Raw genomic sequence first — 21,173 nt, forward strand, 5'->3', positions numbered from 1 at the left:
AAGGTGGGTTCCTGCAGTCTGTCATGTTCTGTAAGTTAACAGTAAGGGCCGCACGGTAGCACGGTGGTTAGCACAGTTTCTTCACAGCACCATGGTCCCAGGTTCGATTCCCGGCTTGGGTCAGCACAGTTTCTTCACAGCACCATGGTCCCAGGTTCGATTCCCGGCTTGGGTCTCTGTCTGTGCGGAGTCTGCACGTTCTCGCCGTGTCTGCGTGTGTTTCCTCCGGGTGCTCCGGTTTCCTCCCACAAGTCCCGAAAGACGTGCTGTTCGGTGAATTGGCCATTCTGAATTCTCCCTCTGTGTACCCAAACAGGCGCCGGAATGTGGCGACTAGGGGCTTTTCACAGTAACTTCTTTGCAGTGTTAATGTAAGCCTACTCGTGACAATAATAAAGATTATTATTATTAACTGTTGTTATTTCTTGCAGCTGAGTGTCAGGGCCCAGCTGGGAGCGAGAGCTGCCAGGTTTCTGAGGAAAGGGAAGAGTGTTCCTGACGAGTTATTGGTGGAGATTGTGGTTGAGTATGTGCGGTAAGTGTCATGATGTCAGGCTGAGTGTGATACCTGTACCTTTCCTGATCAGTGTCACACAGTATCTGCTTGTAAATAGGTGATGATAGGCCCCTCAACCTCCGTCTTTCTATTGAAAACAGTCCGAGTCTATTCAGCCTCTCCGCATAGCAAACACCCTCCAGACCAGGCAACATCCTGGTAAACTTCCCCTGCACCCTCTCCAAAGCCTCCACATCCTCTGGTAGTGTGGCGACCAGAATTGTGCGCAATATTCCAAGTGCGGCCTTACCAAGGTTCTATACAACTGCAGCATGACTTGCCAGTTTTTATACTCGATGCCCCGTCCAATGAAGGCAAGCATTCAGTATGCTTTCTCGACTACCTTGTCCACTTGTGTTGCCACCTTCAAAGATCTGTCGACCTGTATGCCCAGATCTCTCTGACTTTCTCTATTCCTAAGAGTTTTACCATTTACGGTATATTTTCCCTCTATGTTAGACCAACCAAAATGCATTACCTCACATTTCTCCAGATTAAACTACATTTAAGACTAATAATAACAATCTTTATTTGTCTCACAAGTAGGCTTACATTAACACTGCAATGAAGGTACTATGGAAATGCTCTAGTCGCCACATTCCGGCACCTGTTCGGGAGAATTCAGAGTGTCCAAATTACCTAACAGCACGTCTTTCGGGACTTGTGGGGGGAAACCGGAGCACCCGGAGGAAACCCACGCAGACACGGGGAGAGCGTGCAGACTCCACACAGACAGTGACCCAAGCCGGGAATCGAACCTGGGACCGTGGTGCGGTGAAGCAACAGAGCTAACCACTGTGCTACCATACCACCCTCAGATGAACACTGATACACTATTCCTTTACCTCAGCTATGCCTTCTCAGGTATAAATGCACGCAGATTTTTTTGCGATAACAACAAATTACACAACCTATCTTAGGGCGAGTACACAGTCCCCTACAGAAAATAGGGGACTGGCTGGGCCATTCGGCCCATCGAGTCTGCTCCACCAGTTGATACGATCATGTCTGATCTAATATGATAATCCTCAATTCCAATTTTTGATTGGATTTGATTTATTATAGTCACATGTATTAGTACACAGTGAAAAGTGTTGTTTTTTGCATGCTGTGCAGACAATGCACACCGTACATAGGGAAGGAAGGAGAGACTGCAGAATATAATGTTACAGTTATAGCAAGGTGTAGAGAAAAGATCAACTTAATACGAGGTAGGTCCATTCAAAAGTCTGATGGCAGTAGGGAAGAAGCTGTTTTTGAGTCGGTTGGTACGTGACCTCAAACTTTGGTATCTTTTTCCTGGCGGAAGGAGGTGGAAGAGAGTATGTCCGGGGTGCGTGGGGTCCTTAATTATGCTCGCGGCCTTTCCGTGGCAGAGAGAATTGTAGACAGTCAATGGCTGCGAGGCTGGTTTGCGTGATGGACTGGGCTACATTCACGTCCTTTTGTAGTTTCCTGCGGTTTTGGGCAGAGCAGGCTCAATCAATTCTCCCCCCCGCCATGTCCGCCGATTCTCTTACTCATTAAAAATCTGCCTATCTCAGCCTTGAACACACTGAACGGCCCAGCCTCTCCAGCTCTCTGCGGTGAAGAATTCCACAGATTCACTCCCCTCTGAGAGAAGAAATTCCTCCTCATCTCTGTCTGAAATGGGTGACCCCTCACTCTGAGATTCTGCCCCCTGGTCCCAGACTCTCCCACAATAGGAAACAGCCTCTCAGCATCGACCCTGTCAAACCCTCTGAGAATCCGATATGTCTCGATAAGGTCGCCTCCCATTCTTCTAAACTCCAATGAGGACAGGCCCAACCTACTCAACCTCTCCTCCGAAAGACGTGCTTGTTAGGGTAATTTGGACATTCTGAATTCTCCCACAGTGTACCCGAACAGGCCCCAGAGTGTGGCGACTAGGGGATTTTCACAGTAACTTAATTGCAGTGTTAATGTAAGCCTACTTGTAACAATCGAGATTATTATTATCTTGATGTGGAGATGCCGGCGTTGGACTGGGGTGAGGACAGTAAAAAGTCTTACATCACCAGGTTAAAGTCCAACAGGTTTGTTTCGATGTCACTAGCTTTCGGAGCGCTGCTCCTTCCTCAGGTGAATGAAGAGGTATGTTCCAGAAACACATATATAGACAAATTCAAAGATGCCAAACAATGCTTGGAATGCGAGCATTAGCAGGTGATTAAATCTTTACAGATCCAGAGATGGGGTAACCCCAGGTTAAAGAGGTGTGAATTGTCTCAAGCCAGGAAAGTCGGTAGGATTTCGCAGGTCAGATGGTGGGGGATGAATGTAATGCGATTATTACCTCGTTCTGGGAAAAATGCATCAGCAGACTCCTGTGACTGTTCAGTAACTGCCCTCCACATTTCTAAACAAAAAATCGGGTTCCACCTTGGCATCTGATTTGTCCAGGGGTAACATCAGTTGGGATGGTATCCAGTAAATGTGTGATTTCCAACAATCTTCCGGTTTACCTGTTTCCTTGCAGTTCACTGCCGGCAGAATGTGGCTGGATCCTGGACGGTTTCCCGGTGACTATTAAACAGGCCAAGTTGCTGGAGAAGTGGCTGACTGGTGCCGATCCTGACAAAGAGAGCAGGACGAGCAGGATGTCAAAGACCAGCCTTGCTATCGACACAAGAGCTCCGAAAGATCCTCCCCCTCTGCGACCAGCGCTAGACATTGTTATCCTGCTGGAGGTTTCAGACAACACTGTTCTGGCTCGCTACTCTGAGAACACAGGTTAGGAAGCAGGTTCAAGGTAATAATGCGAGGAATAACTTGCCCAGGATGGGGAGAGAGACTGGACTGGGATGAATAGAGAGCAGAGAGAGAGAGACTGGGATAGATAGAGAGCGGAGAGAGAGAGAGAAACTGGGATAAATAGAGAGCGGAGGGAGAGAGAGACTGGGAGAGATAGAGAGTGGGGAAAGAGAGAGAGAGAGAGACTGCGATAGATAGAGAGCGGAGAGAGAGACTGGGATAGAGAGAGCGGAGAGAGAGAGGGAGACTGGGATAGATAGAGCGCGGAGAGAGAGAGAGAGACAGGGATAAATAGAGAGCGGAGAGAGAGAGAGAGACTGCGATAGATAGAGAGCGGAGAGAGAGAGAGACTGGGAAAGGTAGAGAGTGGAGAGAGAGAGAGACTGGGATAAATAGAGAGCAGAGAGAGAGACTGGGATAGATAGAGAGCGGAGAGAGAGAGACTGCAATAGTTAGAGAGCGGAGAGAGAGACTGGGATAGATAGAGAGCGGAGAGAGAGAGAGAGAGGCTGGGATAGATAGAGAGCGGAGAGAGAGAGAGAGGCTGGGATAGATAGTGAGCGGAGAGAGAGAGAGACTGGGATAAATAGAGAGCGGAGAGAGAGAAAGAGACTGGGATAGATAGAGAGCGGAGAGAGAGAGAGACGGGATAGATAGTGAGCGGAGAGAGAGAGGGACTGGGATAAATAGAGAGCGGAGAGAGAGAAAGAGACTGGGATAGATAGAGAGCGGAGAGAGAGAGAGACGGGATAGATAGAGAGCGGAGAGAGAGAGGGACTGGGATAGATAGAGAGCTGAGAGAGAGAGACTGGGATAAATAGAGAGCAGAGAGAGAGACTGGGATAGATAGAGAGCGGAGAGAGAGAGAGACTGGGCTAGATAGAGAGCGGAGAGAGAGAAAGAGACTGGGATAGATAGAGAGCGGGGAGAGAGAGACGGGATAAATAGAGAGCGGAGAGGGAAAGCGACTGGGATAGATAGAGAGCGGAGAGAGAGAGAGACTTGGATAGATTGGATTGGATTGGATTGGATTTGTTTATTGTCACGTGTACCGAGGTACAGTGAAAAGTATTTTTCTGCGAGCAGCTCAACAGATCATTAAGTACATGAGAAGAAAAGGAAATAAAAGAAAATACATAATAGGGCAACACAACATATACAATGTAACTACATAAGCACTGGCATCGGATGAAGCATACAGGGTGTAGTGTTAATGAGGTCAGTCCATAAGAGGGTCATTGAGGAGTCTGGTGACAGTGGGGAAGAAGCTGTTTTTGAGTCTGTTCTTGCGTGTTCTCAGACTTCTGTATCTCCTGCCCGATGGAAGAAGTTGGAAGAGTGAGTAAGCCGGGTGGGAGGGATCTTTGATTATACTGCCCGCTTTCCCCAGGCAGCAGGAGGTGTAGATGGAGTCAATGGATGGGAGGTGGGTTCGTGTGATGGACTGGGCAGTGTTCACGACTCTCTGAAGTTTCTTGCGGTCCTGGGCCGAGCAGTTGCCATACCAGGCTGTGATGCAGCCCGATAGGATGCTTTCTATGCTGCATCTGTAAAAGTTGGTGAGAGTCAATGTGGACATGCCGAATTTCCTTAGTTTCCTGAGGAAGTATAGGCGCTGTTGTGCTTTCTTGGTGGTAGCGTCGCCGTGGGTGGACCACGACAGATTTTTGGAGATGTGCACTCCTAGGAATTTGAAACTGCTAACCATCTCCACCTCGGCCCCGTTGATGCTGACAGGGGTGTCTACAGTACTTTACTTCGTGAAGTCTCTTTCCAGCTCTTTAGTTTTGCTGGCATTGAGGGAGAGATTGTTGTCGCTACACCACTCCACTAGGTTCTCTATCTCCCTCCTGTATTCGGACTCGTCGTTATTCGAGATCCGGCCCACTATGGTCGTATCGTCAGCAAACTTGTAGATGGAGTTGGAACCAAGTTTTGCCACGCAGTCGTGTGTGTACAGGGAGTAGAGTAGGGGGCTAAGTACGCAGCCTTGTGGGGCGCCGGTGTTGAGGACTATTGTGGAGGAGGTGTTGTTGTTCATTCTTACTGATTGTGGTCTGTTGGTCAGAAAATCGAGGATCCATTTGCAGAGTGGGGAGCCAAGTCCTAGGTTTTGGAGCTTTGATATGAGCTTGGCTGGGATTATGGTGTTGAAGGCGGAGCTGTAGTCAATAAATAGAAAATAGAACATAGAACGATACAGCGCAGTACAGGCCCTTCGGCCCACGATGTTGCACCGAAACAAAAGCCATCTAACCTACACTATGCCATTATCATCCATATGTTTATCCAATAAACTTTTAAATGCCCTCAATGTTGGCGAATTCACTACTGTTGCAGGTAGGGCATTCCACGGCCTCACTACTCTTTGCGTAAAGAACCTACCTCTGACCTCTGTCCTATATCTATTACCCCTCAGTTTAAAGCTATGTCCCCTCGTGCCAGCCATTTCCACCCGCGGGAGAAGGCTCTCACTGTCCACCCTATCTAACCCCCTGATCATTTTGTATGCCTCTATTAAGTCTCCTCTTAACCTTCTTCTCTCCAACGAAAACAACCTCAAGTCCATCAGCCTTTCCTCATAAGATTTTCCCTCCATACCAGGCAACATCCTGGTAAATCTCCTCTGCACCCGCTCCAAAGCCTCCACGTCCTTCCTATAATGCGGTGACCAGAACTGTACGCAATACTCCAAATGCGGCCGTACCAGAGTTTTGTACAGCTGCAACATGACCTCCTGACTCCGGAACTCAATCCCTCTACCAATAAAGGCCAACACTCCATAGGCCTTCTTCACAACCCTATCAACCTGGGTGGCAACTTTCAGGGATCTATGTACATGGACACCTAGATCCCTCTGTTCATCCACACTTCCAAGAACTTTACCATTAGCCAAATATTCCGCATTCCTGTTATTCCTTCCAAAGTGAATCACCTCACACTTCTCTACATTAAACTCCATTTGCCACCTCTCAGCCCAGCTCTGCAGCTTATCTATATCCCTCTGTAACCTGCAACATCCTTCCACACTGTCGACAACACCACCGACTTTAGTGTCGTCTGCAAATTTACTCACCCACCCTTCTGCGCCCTCCTCTAGGTCATTGATAAAAATGACAAACAGCAACGGCCCCAGAACAGATCCTTGTGGTACGCCACTTGTAACTGAACTCCATTCTGAACATTTCCCATCAACCACCACCCTCTGTCTTCTTTCAGCTAGCCAATTTCTGATCCACATCTCTAAATCACCTTCAATCCCCAGCCTCCGTATATTCTGCAATAGCCTACCGTGGGGAACCTTATCAAACGCTTTACTGAAATCCATATACACCACATCAACTGCTCTACCCTCGTCTACCTGTTCAGTCACCTTCTCAAAGAACTCGATAAGGTTTGTGAGGCATGACCTCCCCTTCACAAAGCCATGCTGACTATCCCTGATCATATTATTCCTATCTAGATGATTATAAATCTTGTCTCTTATAATCCCCTCCAAGACTTTACCCACAACAGACGTGAGGCTCACCGGTCTATAGTTGCCGGGGTTGTCTCTACTCCCCTTTTTGAACAAAGGGACCACATTTGCTATCCTCCAGTCCTCTGGCACTATTCCTGTAGCCAATGATGACATAAAAATCAAAGCCAAAGGTCCAGCAATCTCTTCCCTGGCTTCCCAGAGAATCCTAGTATAAATCCCATCAGGCCCCGGGGACTTATCTATTTTCAGCCTGTCCAGAATTGCCAACACTTCTTCCCTACGTACCTCAATGCCATCTATTCTATTAGCCTGGGGCTCAGCATTCTCCTCCACAACATTATCTTTTTCCTGAGTGAATACTGACGAAAAATATTCATTTAGTATCTCGCCTATCTCTTCAGACTCCACACACAACTTCCCATCCCTGTCTAATAGGAGTCTAATGTAGGAGTCCTTGTTTTCGAGATGCTGTAGGGATGAGTGTAGGGCCAGGGAAATGGTGTCTGATGTGGACCGGTTGCAGCGGTATGCGAATTGCAGTGGATCAAGGCGTTCTGGGAGTATGGAGGTGATGCGCTTCATGATCAACCTCTCGAAGCACTTCATTACGACTGAAGTCAGGGCCACTGGTCGGTAGTCATTGAGGCACGTTGCCTGGTTCTTCTTTGGTACCGGTATGATGGTGGTCTTCTTGAAGCAGGTGGGGACCTCGGAGTGGAGTAGGGACAGGTTAAAGATGTCCGTGAATACCTCTGCCAGCTGGTCCGCGCAGGCTCTGAGTGCATGACCAGGGATCCCGTCTGGGCTCGTCGCCTTCCGAGGGTTCACTTTCAGGAAGGCCAATCTGACTTCGGAAGCTGTGATGGTGTGTATGGGTGAATTATGGGCTGCTGGGGCACTCGACAGCGGATTGTTAGTTACCTGCTCGAACCGAGCATTGAGTTCATTGGGGAGGGGTGCGCTGCTGCCAGAGATACTGTTCAGCTTCGCTTTGTAGCCCGTTATGTTGTTTAGTCCTTGCCACAACCGCCGAGAGTCTGTCTGTGACTCTAGCTTGGTTTGATAATCTCTCTTGGCATTCCGGATGGCTTTGCGGAGGTCGTACCTGGATTTCTTGTATATGTCAGGGTCGTCTGCCTTGAACTCCTCAGATCTGTCCTTCAGTAGGGAGTCAGTCTCGCGATTGAGCCATGGTTTCCGGTTGGGGAACGCACGTACTGCTTTCTTTGGCACGCAGTCGTCCACACATTTGCTGATGAAATCTGTGACGGTGGTGGCATACTCATTTAAGTTGGTCGGTGAGTTCTTCAATATGGACCAGTCCACTGTCTCTAAGCCGTCACGTAAGAGCTCTTCTGTCTCCTCGGACCAGCACTGCACAACCTTCTTAGCTGGATTCTCCCGCTTGAGTTTCTGCTTGTATGCCGGGAGAAGGAGCACCGTCTTATGGTCTGATTTCCCAAAGTGCGGCCGGGGGATGGAACGGTAGGCGCCCTTGATTTTTGAGTAGCAGTGGTCAAGAGTGTTGTCGCCCCTGGTGGGACAGGAGATGTGCTGGTGAAATTTTGGCAGTACACTCTTGAGGTTGGCCTTGTTGAAGTCTCCGGCCACGATGAACAAGGCCTCTGGGTGTTCTGTTTCGTAGTTGTTTATTACTGTGTATAGTTCGTCCAGCGCCTTCCTCACTACTGCCTGGGGTGGGATGTAGACCGCTGTGATAATGGCTGAAGTGACCTCACGTGGAAGATAATATGGGCGGCACTTCATGGTCAGGTATTCCAAGTCTGGGGAGCAGATAGAGAACGGAGAGAGAGAGAGACTGGGATTGATTGAGAGCGGAGAGAGAGAGAGAGACTGGGATAGATAGAGAGCGGAGAGAGAGAGACTGGGATAGATCGAGAGCGGAGAGAGGGAGAGACTGCGATAGATAGAGAGCGGAGAGAGAGAGACTGCGATCGATAGAGAGCGGAGAGTGACTGGGATAGATAGAGAGCGGAGAGAGAGAGAGACTGGGATTGATAGAGAGCGGAGAGAGAGAGAGACTGGGATAAATAGAGAGCGGAGAGAGAGAGAGACTGGGATAGATAGAGAGCGGAGAGAGAGAGAGAGACTGGGATAGATAGAGAGCGGAGACAGAGAGACTGGGATAGATAGAGAGCGGAGAGAGAGAGAGACTGGGATAAATAGAGAGCGGAGAGAGAGAGAGACTGGGATAGATAGAGAGCGGAGAGTGACTGGGATAGATAGAGAGCGGAGAGAGAGAGAGACTGGGATTGATAGAGAGCGGAGAGAGAGAGAGACTGGGATAAATAGAGAGCGGAGAGAGAGAGAGACTGGGATAGATAGAGAGCGGAGAGAGAGAGAAAGACTGGGATAGATAGAGAGCGGAGACAGAGAGACTGGGATAGATAGAGAGCGGAGAGAGAGAGAGACTGGGATAAATAGAGAGCGGAGAGAGAGAGAGACTGGGATAGATAGAGAGCGGAGAGAGAGAGAGACTGGGATAGATAGAGAGCGGAGACAGAGAGACTGGGATAGATAGAGAGCGGAGAGAGAGACTGGGATAAATAGAGAGCAGAGAGGGAGAGAGCGATGGGATGAATAGAGAGCGGAGAGGGAGAGAGGGATGGGATGGGGTGCAGTTTCCACTGTTTCTGGAATAGAGAATGCATTGCCGATGAGCAGGCTTGGTAATGGTGTTTATCTCTTTTCCATCAGCCAGTTTGAGTGCTGAATCTGAGAGCTGGATAACAGACCTGCTGCATCGGTACAGCAAAGGCAGCTTGACTGTGAGTGAAACCTCTCCCCAGAATGAGGAGCAACTGGTGCCCCGGTGAGTGACCCCGAATGTGCCTCTTGACCTCGGTGAATGATCCTGCCTTGACGCTTGACCCCAGACCCTGGTAGTGATCCACTGGTGACTTCTGGCTGTACATGGTGACCCCACTGTGACCTCTGACACTGGTTGGCCAAGGCATGGTGACGTCCGACCCCTGTGGTGACACCAATGTGCCCTTGAAGCCAGTGAATGATCGTGCCTTGAGCCATGACCCTGGTTAGTGACCCTGCGGCGATCAGTAACCCTGTTTAGTGAACCCGCAGTGACCCCCTAGCCCCAGCGATTGAACCCAACTTGAACCATGGGCCAGTGACTGAATGTTTCATCATGTTAAACGCTGATGATTGAACTCATCGTAATCCCTGGCCCAGGAAACTACCCACAGAGAATCCAGCTGTTGCCTTGGTGAACAAACCTGTGGCCTTGGTGAGCGAATATCCAGTGACCACCCCCGAACTCAGCAACTAAATACCCAGTCAACCCAGACCCCCAATGTCCCATGACCCTGGTGACCCATAACCCTGGGGGTTGAACCCACAGTGACACAGACCCCGGCAGCCAACAGGTCTGCTGAATGAAGTTGGGGTCAGCTGAACACGGGAAGTTTGGCTTTGCTCAGTGCCAGGCAATGTACAGGATGCAGCAGAGCCGGGACTTAACCTGATGTATATGTCTAAATCCGGCTCCTTTGACAGGCTCACTGCTTTCCTTGACAACTGGCCAAAGCTCGAGAAGTGGTTCGAGAAGAAGAAGATTTTGCTGAAGGTGAACGGGGAGCTTGAACAAGACGAGTTGATGGAAAAACTGGAGACCATCCTGGTTGAAGCCTTGTACAAGAAACAGTGTCAAGGTAAGAGGAACGGCCCTTTGATCAGATCAGAATTCGGAGCCGTCCTTCGAGCCTGCTCCGCCATTCAATCCGACCATGGCTGATCTCCTCCTGGTCTCAAATCCACCTCCCTACCTGTTCCCCTTATCCCTTTAACCCTTTTTATCAGAAATATATCTATCTCCTTCTCAAAACCATTTAATGACTCAGATTCCACCGCACTCTGCGGCAGCGAGTTCCACAGATTCACCACCCTCTGCGAGAAGTAGTTCCTCCTCATCTCAGTTCTAAATCCACCACCTCTCAGCCTATGTCTGTGACCTCTCGTTGTAGATTATCCCACAAGGGGAATATTTGGCCAATGTTTACTTTATCAATCCCTTTAGTATTTTATACACCTCGATCTGATCCCCTCTCATCCTTCTAAACTCCAGCGAGTATAAACCCCAAACTGTTCAATCTCTCCTCACACGTCAACCCTTTCACCCCCGGAATCAATCTGGTGACCCTCCTCTGAACTGCCTCCAATGTCCCACATCCTTCCTCAGATAAGGAGACCCAAACTGGACACAATACTCCAGATGTGGTCTCGCCAACACCCTGTACAATTGCAACAACACTTCTCTACTTTTATATTGCTTCCTCAATAATGCGAGTGAATGGACAGCAGATACTAATGAAGAGGAACAGAAAGAGGCAGTGAGAGGGCAGGAGGGGGCAGGAGGAGGCAGCGAGGGGGCAGGAGGAGGCAGTGAGGGGGCAGGAGGAGGCAGCGAGGGGGCAGGAGGAGGCAGGGAGGGGGCAGGAGGAGGCAGCGAGGGGGCAGGAGGAGGCAGCGAGGGGGCAGGAGGAGGCAGGGAGGGGGCAGGAGGAGGCAGCAAGGGGGCAGGAGGAGGCAGCAAGGGGGCAGGAGGAGGCAGCGAGGGGGCAGGAGGAGGCAGAGAGGGGGCAGGAGGAGGCAGCGAGGGGGCAGGAGGAGGCAGTGAGGGGGCAGGAGGGGGCAGGAGGAGGCAGCGAGGGGGCAGGAGGAGGCAGCGAGGGGGCAGGAGGAGGCAGAGAGGGGGCAGGAGGAGGCAGCGAGGGGGCAGGAGGAGGCAGTGAGGGAGCAGAGAGGGGGCAGGAGGAGGCACTGAGGGAGCAGGAGGTGGCAGGAGGAGGCAGCGAGGGAGCAGGAGGAGGCAGAGAGGGGGCAGCGAGGGAGCAGGAGGAGGCAGCGAGGGGGCAGGAGGAGGCAGCGAGGGAGCAGGAGGAGGCAGTGAGGGCGCAGGAGGGGGCAGCGAGGGGGCAGGAGGAGGCAGCGAGGGAGCAGGAGGAGGCAGTGAGGGGGCAGGAGGTGGCAGCGAGGGGGCAGGCGGAGGCAGTGAGGGGGCAGGAAGAGGCAGCAAGGGGGCAGCGAGGGAGAAGGAGGGGCAGGAGGATGCAGTGAGGGGGCAGGAGGAGGCAGTGAGGGGGCAGGAGGAGGCAGTGAGGGGGCAGGAGGAGGAGGCAGTGAGGGGGCAGCGAGGGTGCAGGAGGAGGCTGTGAGGGGGCAGGAGGGGGCAGTGAGGTGGCAGGAGGAGGCAGCGAGGGGGCGCGAGGGGGCAGTGAGGGGGCAGTGAGGGGGCAGCGAGGAGGCAGTGAGGGGGCAGGAGGAGGCAGCGAGGGGGCATGAGGGGGCAGGAGGAGGCAGTGAGGGGGCAGCAGGAGGCAGTGAGGGAGCAGCAGGAGGCAGTGAGGGGGCAGGAGGAGGCAGTGAGGGGGCAGGAGGAGGCAGCGAGGGGGCAGGAGGAGGCAGTGAGGGGGCAGGAGGAGGCAGTGAGGGGGTGGAGGAGGCAGCGCGGGAGCAGGAGGAGGCAGTGAGGGGGCAGTGAGGGGACAGCAGGAGGCAGTGAGGGGGCAGCGAGGGGGCAGGAGGAGGCAGTGAGGGGGCAGGAGGAGGCAGCGAGGGAGCAGGAGGAGGCAGTGAGGGGGCAGGAGGAGACAGTGAGGGGGCAGCAAGGGAGCAGGAGGAGGCAGTGAGGGAGCAGGAGGATGCAGTGAGGGGGCAGGAGGAGGCAGTGAGGGGGCAGCGAGGGGGCAGGCGGAGGCAGTGAGGGGGCAGGAGGAGGCAGCGAGGGAGCAGCAGGAGGCAGTGAGGGAGCAGGAGGAGGCAGCGAGGAGGCAGGAGGAGGCAGAGAGGGGGCAGGAGGAGGCAGTGAGGGGGCAGGAGGAGGCAGTGAGGGGGCAGTGAGGGGGCAGGAGGAGGCAGTGAGGGGGCAGGAGGAGGCAGTGAGGGGGCAGTGAGGGGGCAGTGAGGGAGCAGGAGGAGGCAGCGAGGGGGCAGGAGGAGGCAGAGAGGGGGCAGGAGGAGGCAGTGAGGGGGCAGGAGGAGGCAGTGAGGGGGCAGGAGGGGGCAGCGAGGGGGCAGTGAGGGGGCAGCAGGAGGCAGTGAGGGAGCAGCAGGAGGCAGTGAGGGGGCAGGAGGAGGCAGTGAGGGGGTGGAGGAGGCAGTGAGGGGGCAGGAGGAGGCAGCGAGAGGGCAGGAGGAGGCAGTGAGGGGGCAGTGAGGGAGCAGGAGGAGGCAGTGAGGGGGCAGGAGGAGGCAGCGAGAGGGCAGGAGGAGGCAGCGAGGGGGCAGTGAGGGGGCAGGAGGAGGCAGTGAGGGGACAGGAGGAGGCAGTGAGGGGGCAGGAGGGGGCAGCGAGGGGGCAGTGAGGGGGCAGGAGGAGGCAGCGAGGGGGCAGTGAGGGGGCAGGAGGAGGCAGTGAGAGGGCAGGAGGAGGCAGTGAGGGGGCAGGAGGAGGCAGTGAGGGGACAGGAGGAGGCAGTGAGGGGACAGGAGGGGGCAGTGAGGGGGCAGTGAGGGGGCAGCGAGGGGGCAGCGAGGGGGCAGTGAGGGGGCAGGAGGAGGCAGTGAGAGGGCAGGAGGAGGCAGTGAGGGGGCAGGAGGAGGCAGAGAGGGGGCAGGAGGAGGCAGCGAGGGGGCAGGAGGAGGCAGTGAGAGGGCAGGAGGAGGCAGTGAGGGGGCAGGAGGAGGCAGAGAGGGGGCAGGAGGAGGCAGCGAGGGGGCAGGAGGAGGCAGTGAGGGAGCAGGAGGTGGCAGGAGGAGGCAGCGAGGGAGCAGGAGGAGGCAGAGAGGGGGCAGCGAGTGAGCAGGAGGAGGCAGCGAGGGGGCAGGAGGAGGCAGCGAGGGAGCAGGAGGAGGCAGCGAGGGGGCAGGAGGAGGCAGTGAGGGGGCAGGAGGAGGCAGCGAGGGGGCAGGAGGGGGCAGCGAGGGGGCAGTGAGGGGGCAGGAGGAGGCAGTGAGGGGGTGGAGGAGGCAGTGAGAGAGCAGGAGGAGGCAGCGAGGGGGCAGGAGGAGGCAGCGAGGGGGCAGGAGGAGGCAGCGAGGGGGCAGGAGGAGGCAGTGAGGGGGTGGAGGAGGCAGTGAGAGAGCAGGAGGAGGCAGCGAGGGGGCAGGAGGATGCAGTGAGGGCGTGGAGGAGGCAGTGAGAGAGCAGGAGGAGGCAGTGAGGGGGCAGTGAGGAGGCAGCGAGGGGGCAGGAGGATGCAGCGAGGGCGTGGAGGAGGCAGTGAGAGAGCAGGAGGAGGCAGTGAGGGGGCAGTGAGGGGGCAGTGTGGAGGCAGTGAGGGGGTGGAGGAGGCAGTGAGAGAGCAGGAGGAGGCAGTGAGTGGGCGTGGAGGAGGCAGTGAGAGAGCAGTGAGGGGGCAGTGAGGGGGCAGAGGGGGTGGAGGAGGCAGTGAGAGAGCAGGAGGAGGCAGTGAGTGGGCGTGGAGGAGGCAGTGAGAGAGCAGGAGGAGGCAGCGAGGGAGCAGGAGGAGGCAGTGAGGGGGCAGTGAGGAGGCAGTGAGGGGGTGGAGGAGGCAGTGAGAGAGCAGGAGGAGGCAGCGAGGGGGCAGGAGGAGGCAGTTCACCGAACAGCATGTCGTACGGGATGTGTGGAAGCAGGAGCATCCGGTGGAAAACCACGCAGAGACGGGGAGGAAGTGCAAACTCCTTCGTCACGATCCGCAACTCCTGTAATCTGAGTATCACCTGCAAACTTGCTAATCATTCACGCTACCGCTACGTTTTCTTCCAAGTCATTTGTATATATTACAAAGAGCAGAGATCCCAGAACCAATCCCTGTGGAAAACCACTAGTTACAGACCTCCATTCAGAAAAACACCCTCCCACTGCTACCCTCTGTCTTCTATGGCCAAGCCCGTTCTGGATCCATCCAGCGAGTTCACCCCTGATCCAATATGATCTAATCTTTTGCAGCAGCCTACCATGAGGAACCTTTACTAAAGTCCATGTAGACACATCCACAGCCCTTCCCTCGTCAATCATTTTTGTCACTTCCTCAAAAAACTCAATTTAAAGGCAGCGCGGTGGCACAGTGGTTAGCACTGCTGCCTCACACGCTGAGGTCCATAAGACCATAAGACATAGGAGCAGAATTAGGCCACTCGGCCCATCGAGTCTGCTCCGTCATTCAATCATGGCTGATATTTTCTCATCCCCATTCTCCTGCCTTCTCCCCATAACCCCTGACCCCCTTATTAATCAAGAGCCTATCTATCTCTGTCTTAAAGACACTCAGTGATTTGGCCTCCACAGCCTTCTGCGGCAAAGAGTTCCACAGATTCACCACCCTCTGGCTGAAGAAATTCCTCCTCATCTCTGTTTTAAAGGATCGTCCCTTTAGTCTGAGATGGTGTCCTCTGCTTCTAGTTTCTCCTACAAGTGGAAACATCCTCTCCATGTCCACTCTATCCAGGCCTCGCAGAATCTTGTAAGTTTCAATAAGATCCCCCCTCATCCTTCTAAACTCCCAACGAGTACAGACCCAGAGTCCTCAACCGTTCCTCATACGACAAGCTCTTCATTCCAGGGATCATTCTTGTGAACCTCCTCTGGACCCTTTCCAAGGTCCCAGGTTCGATCCCGGCTCTGGGCCACTGTCCGTGTGACGTTTGCACATTCTCCCCGTGTTTGCGTGGGTCTCACCCCCATATCCCAAAGATGTGCAGAAGAGGTGGATTGGCCTTTAAACGCTCCTTTAAAACTGAGATGAGGAGAAATTTCTTTGGCCAGAGTATGGTGCGGGTAGGGGGCCATTGACAGAGGTCCCCGCGGTAACTCTCCAAGTGTAACTGGCAGAGTTCCCAACGGCGTGGGTCTCTCATGGTCTCACCCGTCGGGAACTCAGCGTGGCGGCTGCGCACTCAATCCGTGGCCGTCCTGGTGGGGGGCAGGGGGATCATTCACCGGGGGGGCCTCACGGACGGCCAGGGTAGCGATCGGGGGCCACCGATCCTGTGCGCACGCAATCTCGGGGGGGAGGGGGGGCTCTCTTCTTGGTGCCGGTCCGCGGTGTGGGTCCACCATGTAGCGCGGTGAGGCCAACACAGGCCAGCGCCCTGCGCATGCGCGGACCCCGACCGGAAGTGCAGGGCGCCGTATCAGCAGGCAGAGCTGCAAGGAGCACTCCGGGGCCCTGCTAGCCCGCTTCAGGAAAGTCCAGAGTGATTCGCCTGTGCTTTGCGCAGGTCAAGGAGACACAGCCTGAGTGAGTGAGACACATCCAGAGTGGGAATTTGGAACTTGGTAACTTGGTGCAGTGAGGTAATTCATTGCAGAGTGGGAGAAGGTGCTTTTTCCCTACTGTTTTGTTCTCTTTCTTCTGGCCTGTAACTGTTAACCTGCAGGGAGAGAACCAGAGAGCATCCTGGGAAGGTAAGTGATTTTTATTTTTATTTTTATCACCTTTTCAAATTGTGTGGGGGGGGGGGGGGGGAACTGAAGTGACATCACAGTAAAGCTGTGATCTGATTGGCTGGTTGTGAATCTACACTATATTTAAAAATTAAGCATTGTTAAACGAATTAAACATAATTACTTAATTATAATTTGGAGGGGTATCTAAGCCAGAGATCGGAGAGTACTGTATTTAGCTTTTACATTTATAGTAGAAATCTAGTGCTAGGAAACATATACAGTAACATTTTAAAAAAATTTTGAAAATTTAAAAAAATGTAATTTACTCATTAATTGACGCAATGTCAGTTAGAGGGGTGTAGTGCTCTGACTGTGAGATGTAGCAGGTCCGGGAAGCTTCCAGTGTCCCGGATGGCTTCATCTTCAGAAAGTGCACCCAACTGGGGCTCCTCACAGACCGCGTGGTTCGGTTGGAGCAGCAATTGGATGCACTTAGGAGCATGCAGGTGGCGGAAAGCGTCATAGATCGCAGTTATATAAATGTGGTCACACCCAAGGTGCAGGCAGAGAAATGGGTGACCACCAGAAGGGGCAGGCAGTCAGTGCAGGAATCCCCTGTGGTTGTCCCCCTCTCAAACAGGTATACCCCTTTGGATACTGTCGGGGGGGGGGGGGGGGATAGCCTATCAGGGAAAACAGCAGCAGCCAGAGCAGTAGCACCGCGGCTGGCTCTGATGTTCAGAAGGGAGGGTCAAAGCGCAGAAGAGCAATAGTCATAGGGTCTCTATAGTCAGCGGCACAGATAGGCGCTTCTGTGGACGTGAAAGAGACTCCAGGATGGTATGTTGCCTCCCTGGTGCCAGGGTCCAGGATGTCTCCGAACGGGTAGCGGGCATCCTGAAGGGGAGGGCAAACAGGCAGAGGTTGTTGTACATACTGGTACTAACGACATAGGCAGGAAGGGGCATGAGGTCCTGCAGCAGGAGTTCAGGGAGCTGGGCAGAAAGTTAAAAGATAGAGCAGCTAAACACGTGGCTAAACAGCTGGTGTAGGAGGGAGGGTTTCCATTATCTGGACCACTGGGAGCTCTTCCGGGGCAGGTGTGACCTATATAGGAAGGACGGGTTGCATCTAAAGTGGAGAGGCATAGATATTCTGGCCGCGAGGTTTGCTAGTGTCACACGGGAGAGTTAAAACTAGTATGGCAGGGGGGTGGGCACCGGAGCAATAGGTCAGAAGGTGAAAGCATTGAGGGAGAACTAGGGAATAGGGACAGTGTGGCTCTGAGGCAGAGCAGACAGGGAGAAGTAGCTGAAAACAGAGGGTCTGGTGGCCTGAAGTGCATATGTTTTAATGCAAGAAGTATTACGGGTAAGGCAGATGAACTTAGAGCTTGGATTAGTACTTGGAACTATGATGTTGTTGCCATTACAGAGACCTGGTTGAGGGAAGGGCAGGATTGGCAGCTAAACGCTCCTGGATTTAGATGTTTCAGGCGGGATAGAGGAGGATGTAAAAGGGGAGGCGGAGTTGCGCTATTGGTTAGGGAGAATATCACAGCTGTACTGCGGGAGGACACCTCAGGGCAGCGAGGCTATATGGGTAGAGATCAGGAATACGAAGGGTGCAGTCACAATGTTGGGGGTTTACTACAGGCCTCCCAACAGCCAGCGGGAAACAGAGGAGCAGATAGGTAGACAGATTTTGGAAACGAGTAAAAACAACAGGGCTGTTGTGATGGGAGACTTCAACCTCCCCAATATTGACTGGGACTCACTTAGTGCTCGGGGCTTAGACGGGGCAGAGTTTGTAAGGAGCATCCAGGAGTGCTTCTTAAAACAATATACAGACAGTCCAACTAGGGAAGGGGCTGTTCTGGACCTGGTATTGGGGAATAAGCCCGGCCAGGTGGTAGACGTTTCAGTAGGGGAGCATTTCGGGAACAGTGACCACAATTCAGTAAGTTTTAAAGTGCTGGTGGACAAGGATAAGAGTGGTCAGAGGGGGGATGTGCTAAATTGGGGGAAGGCTAATTATAACAATATTAGGCGGGGCTGTTTAGCACAGGGCTAAATCGCTGGCTTTGAAAGCAGACCAAGGCAGGCCAGCAGCACGGTTCAATTCCCGTAACAGCCTCCCCGAACAGGCGCCGGAATGTGGCAACGAGGAGCTTTTCACAATAACTTCATTTGAAGCCTACTTGTGACAATAAGCGATTTTCATTTCATTTCATTTCAACTGAAGAACCTAGATTGGGGGCGGATGTTTGAGGGTAAATCAACATCTGACATGTGGAAGGCTTTCAAATGTCAGTTGAAAGGAATTCAGGACCGGCATGTTCTTGTGCGGAAGAAGGATAAATACGGCAAATTTCGGGAACCTTGGATAACGAGAGATATTGTAGGCCTCGTCAAAAAGAAAAAGGAGGCATTTGTCAGGGCTAGAAGGCTGGGAACAGACGAAGCCTGTGTGGAATATAAGGAAAGTAGGAAGGAACTTAAGCAAGGAGTCAGGAGGGCTGGAAGGGGTCACGAAAAGTCATTGGCAAATAGGGTTAAGGAAAATCCCAAGGCTTTTTACACGTACATAAAAAGCAAGAGGGTAGCCAGGGAAAGGGTTGGCCCACTGAAGGACAGGGGAGGGAAGCTATGTGTGGATCCAGAGGAAATGGGCGAGGTACTAAATGAATACTTTGCATCAGTATTCACCAAAGAGAAGGAATTGGTGGATGTTGAGTCTGGAGAAGGGTGTGTAGATAGCCTGGGTCACATTGAGATCCAAAAAGACGAGGTGTTGGGCGTCTTGAAAAATATTAAGGTAGATAAATCCCCAGGGCCTGATGGGATCTACCCCAGAATACTGAAGGAGGCTAGAGAGGAAATTGCTGAGGCCTTGACAGAAATCTTTGGATCCTCACTGTCTTCAGGTGATGTCTCGGAGGATTGGAGAATAGCCAATGTTGTTCCTTTGTTTAAGAATGGTAGCGATGATAATCCAGGGAACTACAGGCCGGTGAGCCTTACATCAGTGGTAGGGAAATTACTGGAGAGAATTCTTTGAGACAGTATCTACTCCCATTTGGAAGCAAATGGACGTATTAGTGAGAGGCAGCATGGTTTTGTGAAGGGGAGGTCGTGTCTCACTAATTTGATAGAGTTTTTTGAAGAGGTCACAAAGATGATTGATGCAGGTAGGGCAGTGGTTGTTGTCTATATGGTCTTCAGTAAGACCTACTTCAGGTAGGGAATATACAGTGAATGGTAGAACCTTCAAGAGTATTGAAAGTCAGAGAGATCTAGGTGTACAGGTCCACAGGTCACTGAAAGGGGCAACACAGGTGGAGAAGGTAGTCAAGAAGGCATACGGCATGCTTGCCTTCATTGGCCGGTGCATTGAGTATAAGAATTGGCAAATCATGTTGCAGCTGTATAGAACCTTAGTTAGGCCACACTTGGAGTATAGTGTTCAATTCTGGTCGCCACACTACCAGAAGGATGTGGAGGCTTTAGAGAGGGTGCAGAAGAGATTTACCAGAATGTTGCCTGGTATGGAGGGCATTAGCTATGAGGAGCGGTTGAATAAACTCGGTTTGTTCTCACTGGAACGAAGGAGGCTGAGGGGCGACCTGATAGAGGTCTACAAAATTATGAGGGGCATAGACAGAGTGGATAGTCAGAGGCTTTTCCCCAGGGTAGAGGGGTCAATTACTAGGGGGCATAGGTTTAAGGTGCGAGGGGCAAGGTTTTGAGGAGATGTACGAGGCAAGTTTTTTTTACACAGAGGGTAGGTGCCTGGAACTTGCTGCCGGAGGAGGGTGTGGAAGCAGGGTGTTGCTTTCTTTGGTGTTGTCTCTTAATTTGGCTCTGTTTAATTACGTTTGCTCAAGAGTCGCCAGGTATCCTTCGCCACTGCCACAAGGTTCAGAACCGAATACTGATCAGTGACTCGATACACCAGTTAGTAAGTTCAAAAGCGATTCTCATTTATTTACACACAGTCAAATCTACTCATGCATAAACTCTACAAACTAAACTATCACTATTACTAAAGCCTACACTTCGCTTCGGGTGCCCACTCAGTCAGAGGAACAATGGCCGTTGCTCGGTTCTGAGGCTGCTGGGTTGAGCTGTTTACAGGATAGCCACTAGGAGCGTCTATCTCGTAGCGTGCGTTGACTTGGAACTTACTTGGTCTGGCGTAGCTGCTAGGCTGGTCTCTCTTCACTGAGAGCCAAGGCCAAAGGAGAAAGATTCTCCCTTGGGGAATACTTTTGATACCCAAAAGGGTTTCGCGCGCTTTTGGGCGGGCCTTGAACTTGGCCTCAATTAATTGGGCCTTTCCCAATCATTCTTATCGATCTTCCTCCAATAGAGGGGTGGATTCCCTGGTTGCTGGGCGTATCCTATGTGGCCATTGGTTTGCTTTGTTTGAGTCTCCTCTGGCGCCGGGGTGTCTGCCTTAACATTGTTATCTAAATGTTTCCCTTTTGTCCCCGGAGATGGCTCATTAGTATGTAGATGGCTTAGCAGCTTCTGTCCTGTCTGAGAGCCAAAGCTCTAATCAACAGACAGAGCTTGCACCTGCTTGTTTCTCAGTATTGACCAATTTTCCCTGCATTCTTTGCAAGTGTCCATTTTGTAATCGGGACGTGGCCATCCCAGATGGCTACAAGGGACAATAGTGACATTTAAGCGGCATCTTGACAATTTTGGTTAATTAATAGAAAGCAAAGAGTGGGGATTAGTGTGTGTTTCTCTGGTTGGCAATCAGTAGCTAGTGGTGTCCCTCAGGGATCAGTGTTGGGCCCACAACTGTTCACAATTTACATAGATGATTTGGAGTTGGGGACCAAGGGCAATGTGTCCAAGTTTGCAGACGACACTAAGATGAGTGGTGAAGCAAAAAGTGCAGAGGATACTGGAAGTCTGCAGAGGGATTTGGATCGGCTAAGTGAATGGGCTAGGGTCTGGCAGATGGAATACAATGTTGACAAATGTGAGGTTATCCATTTTGGTAGGAATAACAGCAAT

General features: G+C 52.4%; 1 protein-coding gene across 3 annotated transcripts in view; it reads left to right on the top strand.

Annotated features, from left to right (window-relative positions):
* spef2 (sperm flagellar 2) overlaps window positions 1–21,173 on the top strand; it is a 941,194-nt gene that overhangs the window by 424,514 nt on the left and 495,507 nt on the right. For all 3 annotated transcript variants that reach the window (XM_072515585.1, XM_072515587.1, XM_072515586.1), the window contains exons 15-18: window positions 432–535; window positions 3,057–3,310; window positions 9,531–9,645; window positions 10,347–10,501. In XM_072515585.1, the coding sequence (XP_072371686.1) occupies window positions 432–535; window positions 3,057–3,310; window positions 9,531–9,645; window positions 10,347–10,501 (628 nt within the window). The remainder of the gene's footprint in view (window positions 1–431; window positions 536–3,056; window positions 3,311–9,530; window positions 9,646–10,346; window positions 10,502–21,173) is intronic.

Source organism: Scyliorhinus torazame, chromosome 9 (assembly GCF_047496885.1).
Source record: "Scyliorhinus torazame isolate Kashiwa2021f chromosome 9, sScyTor2.1, whole genome shotgun sequence".
In the NCBI taxonomy this organism is placed as follows: domain Eukaryota; kingdom Metazoa; phylum Chordata; class Chondrichthyes; order Carcharhiniformes; family Scyliorhinidae; genus Scyliorhinus; species Scyliorhinus torazame.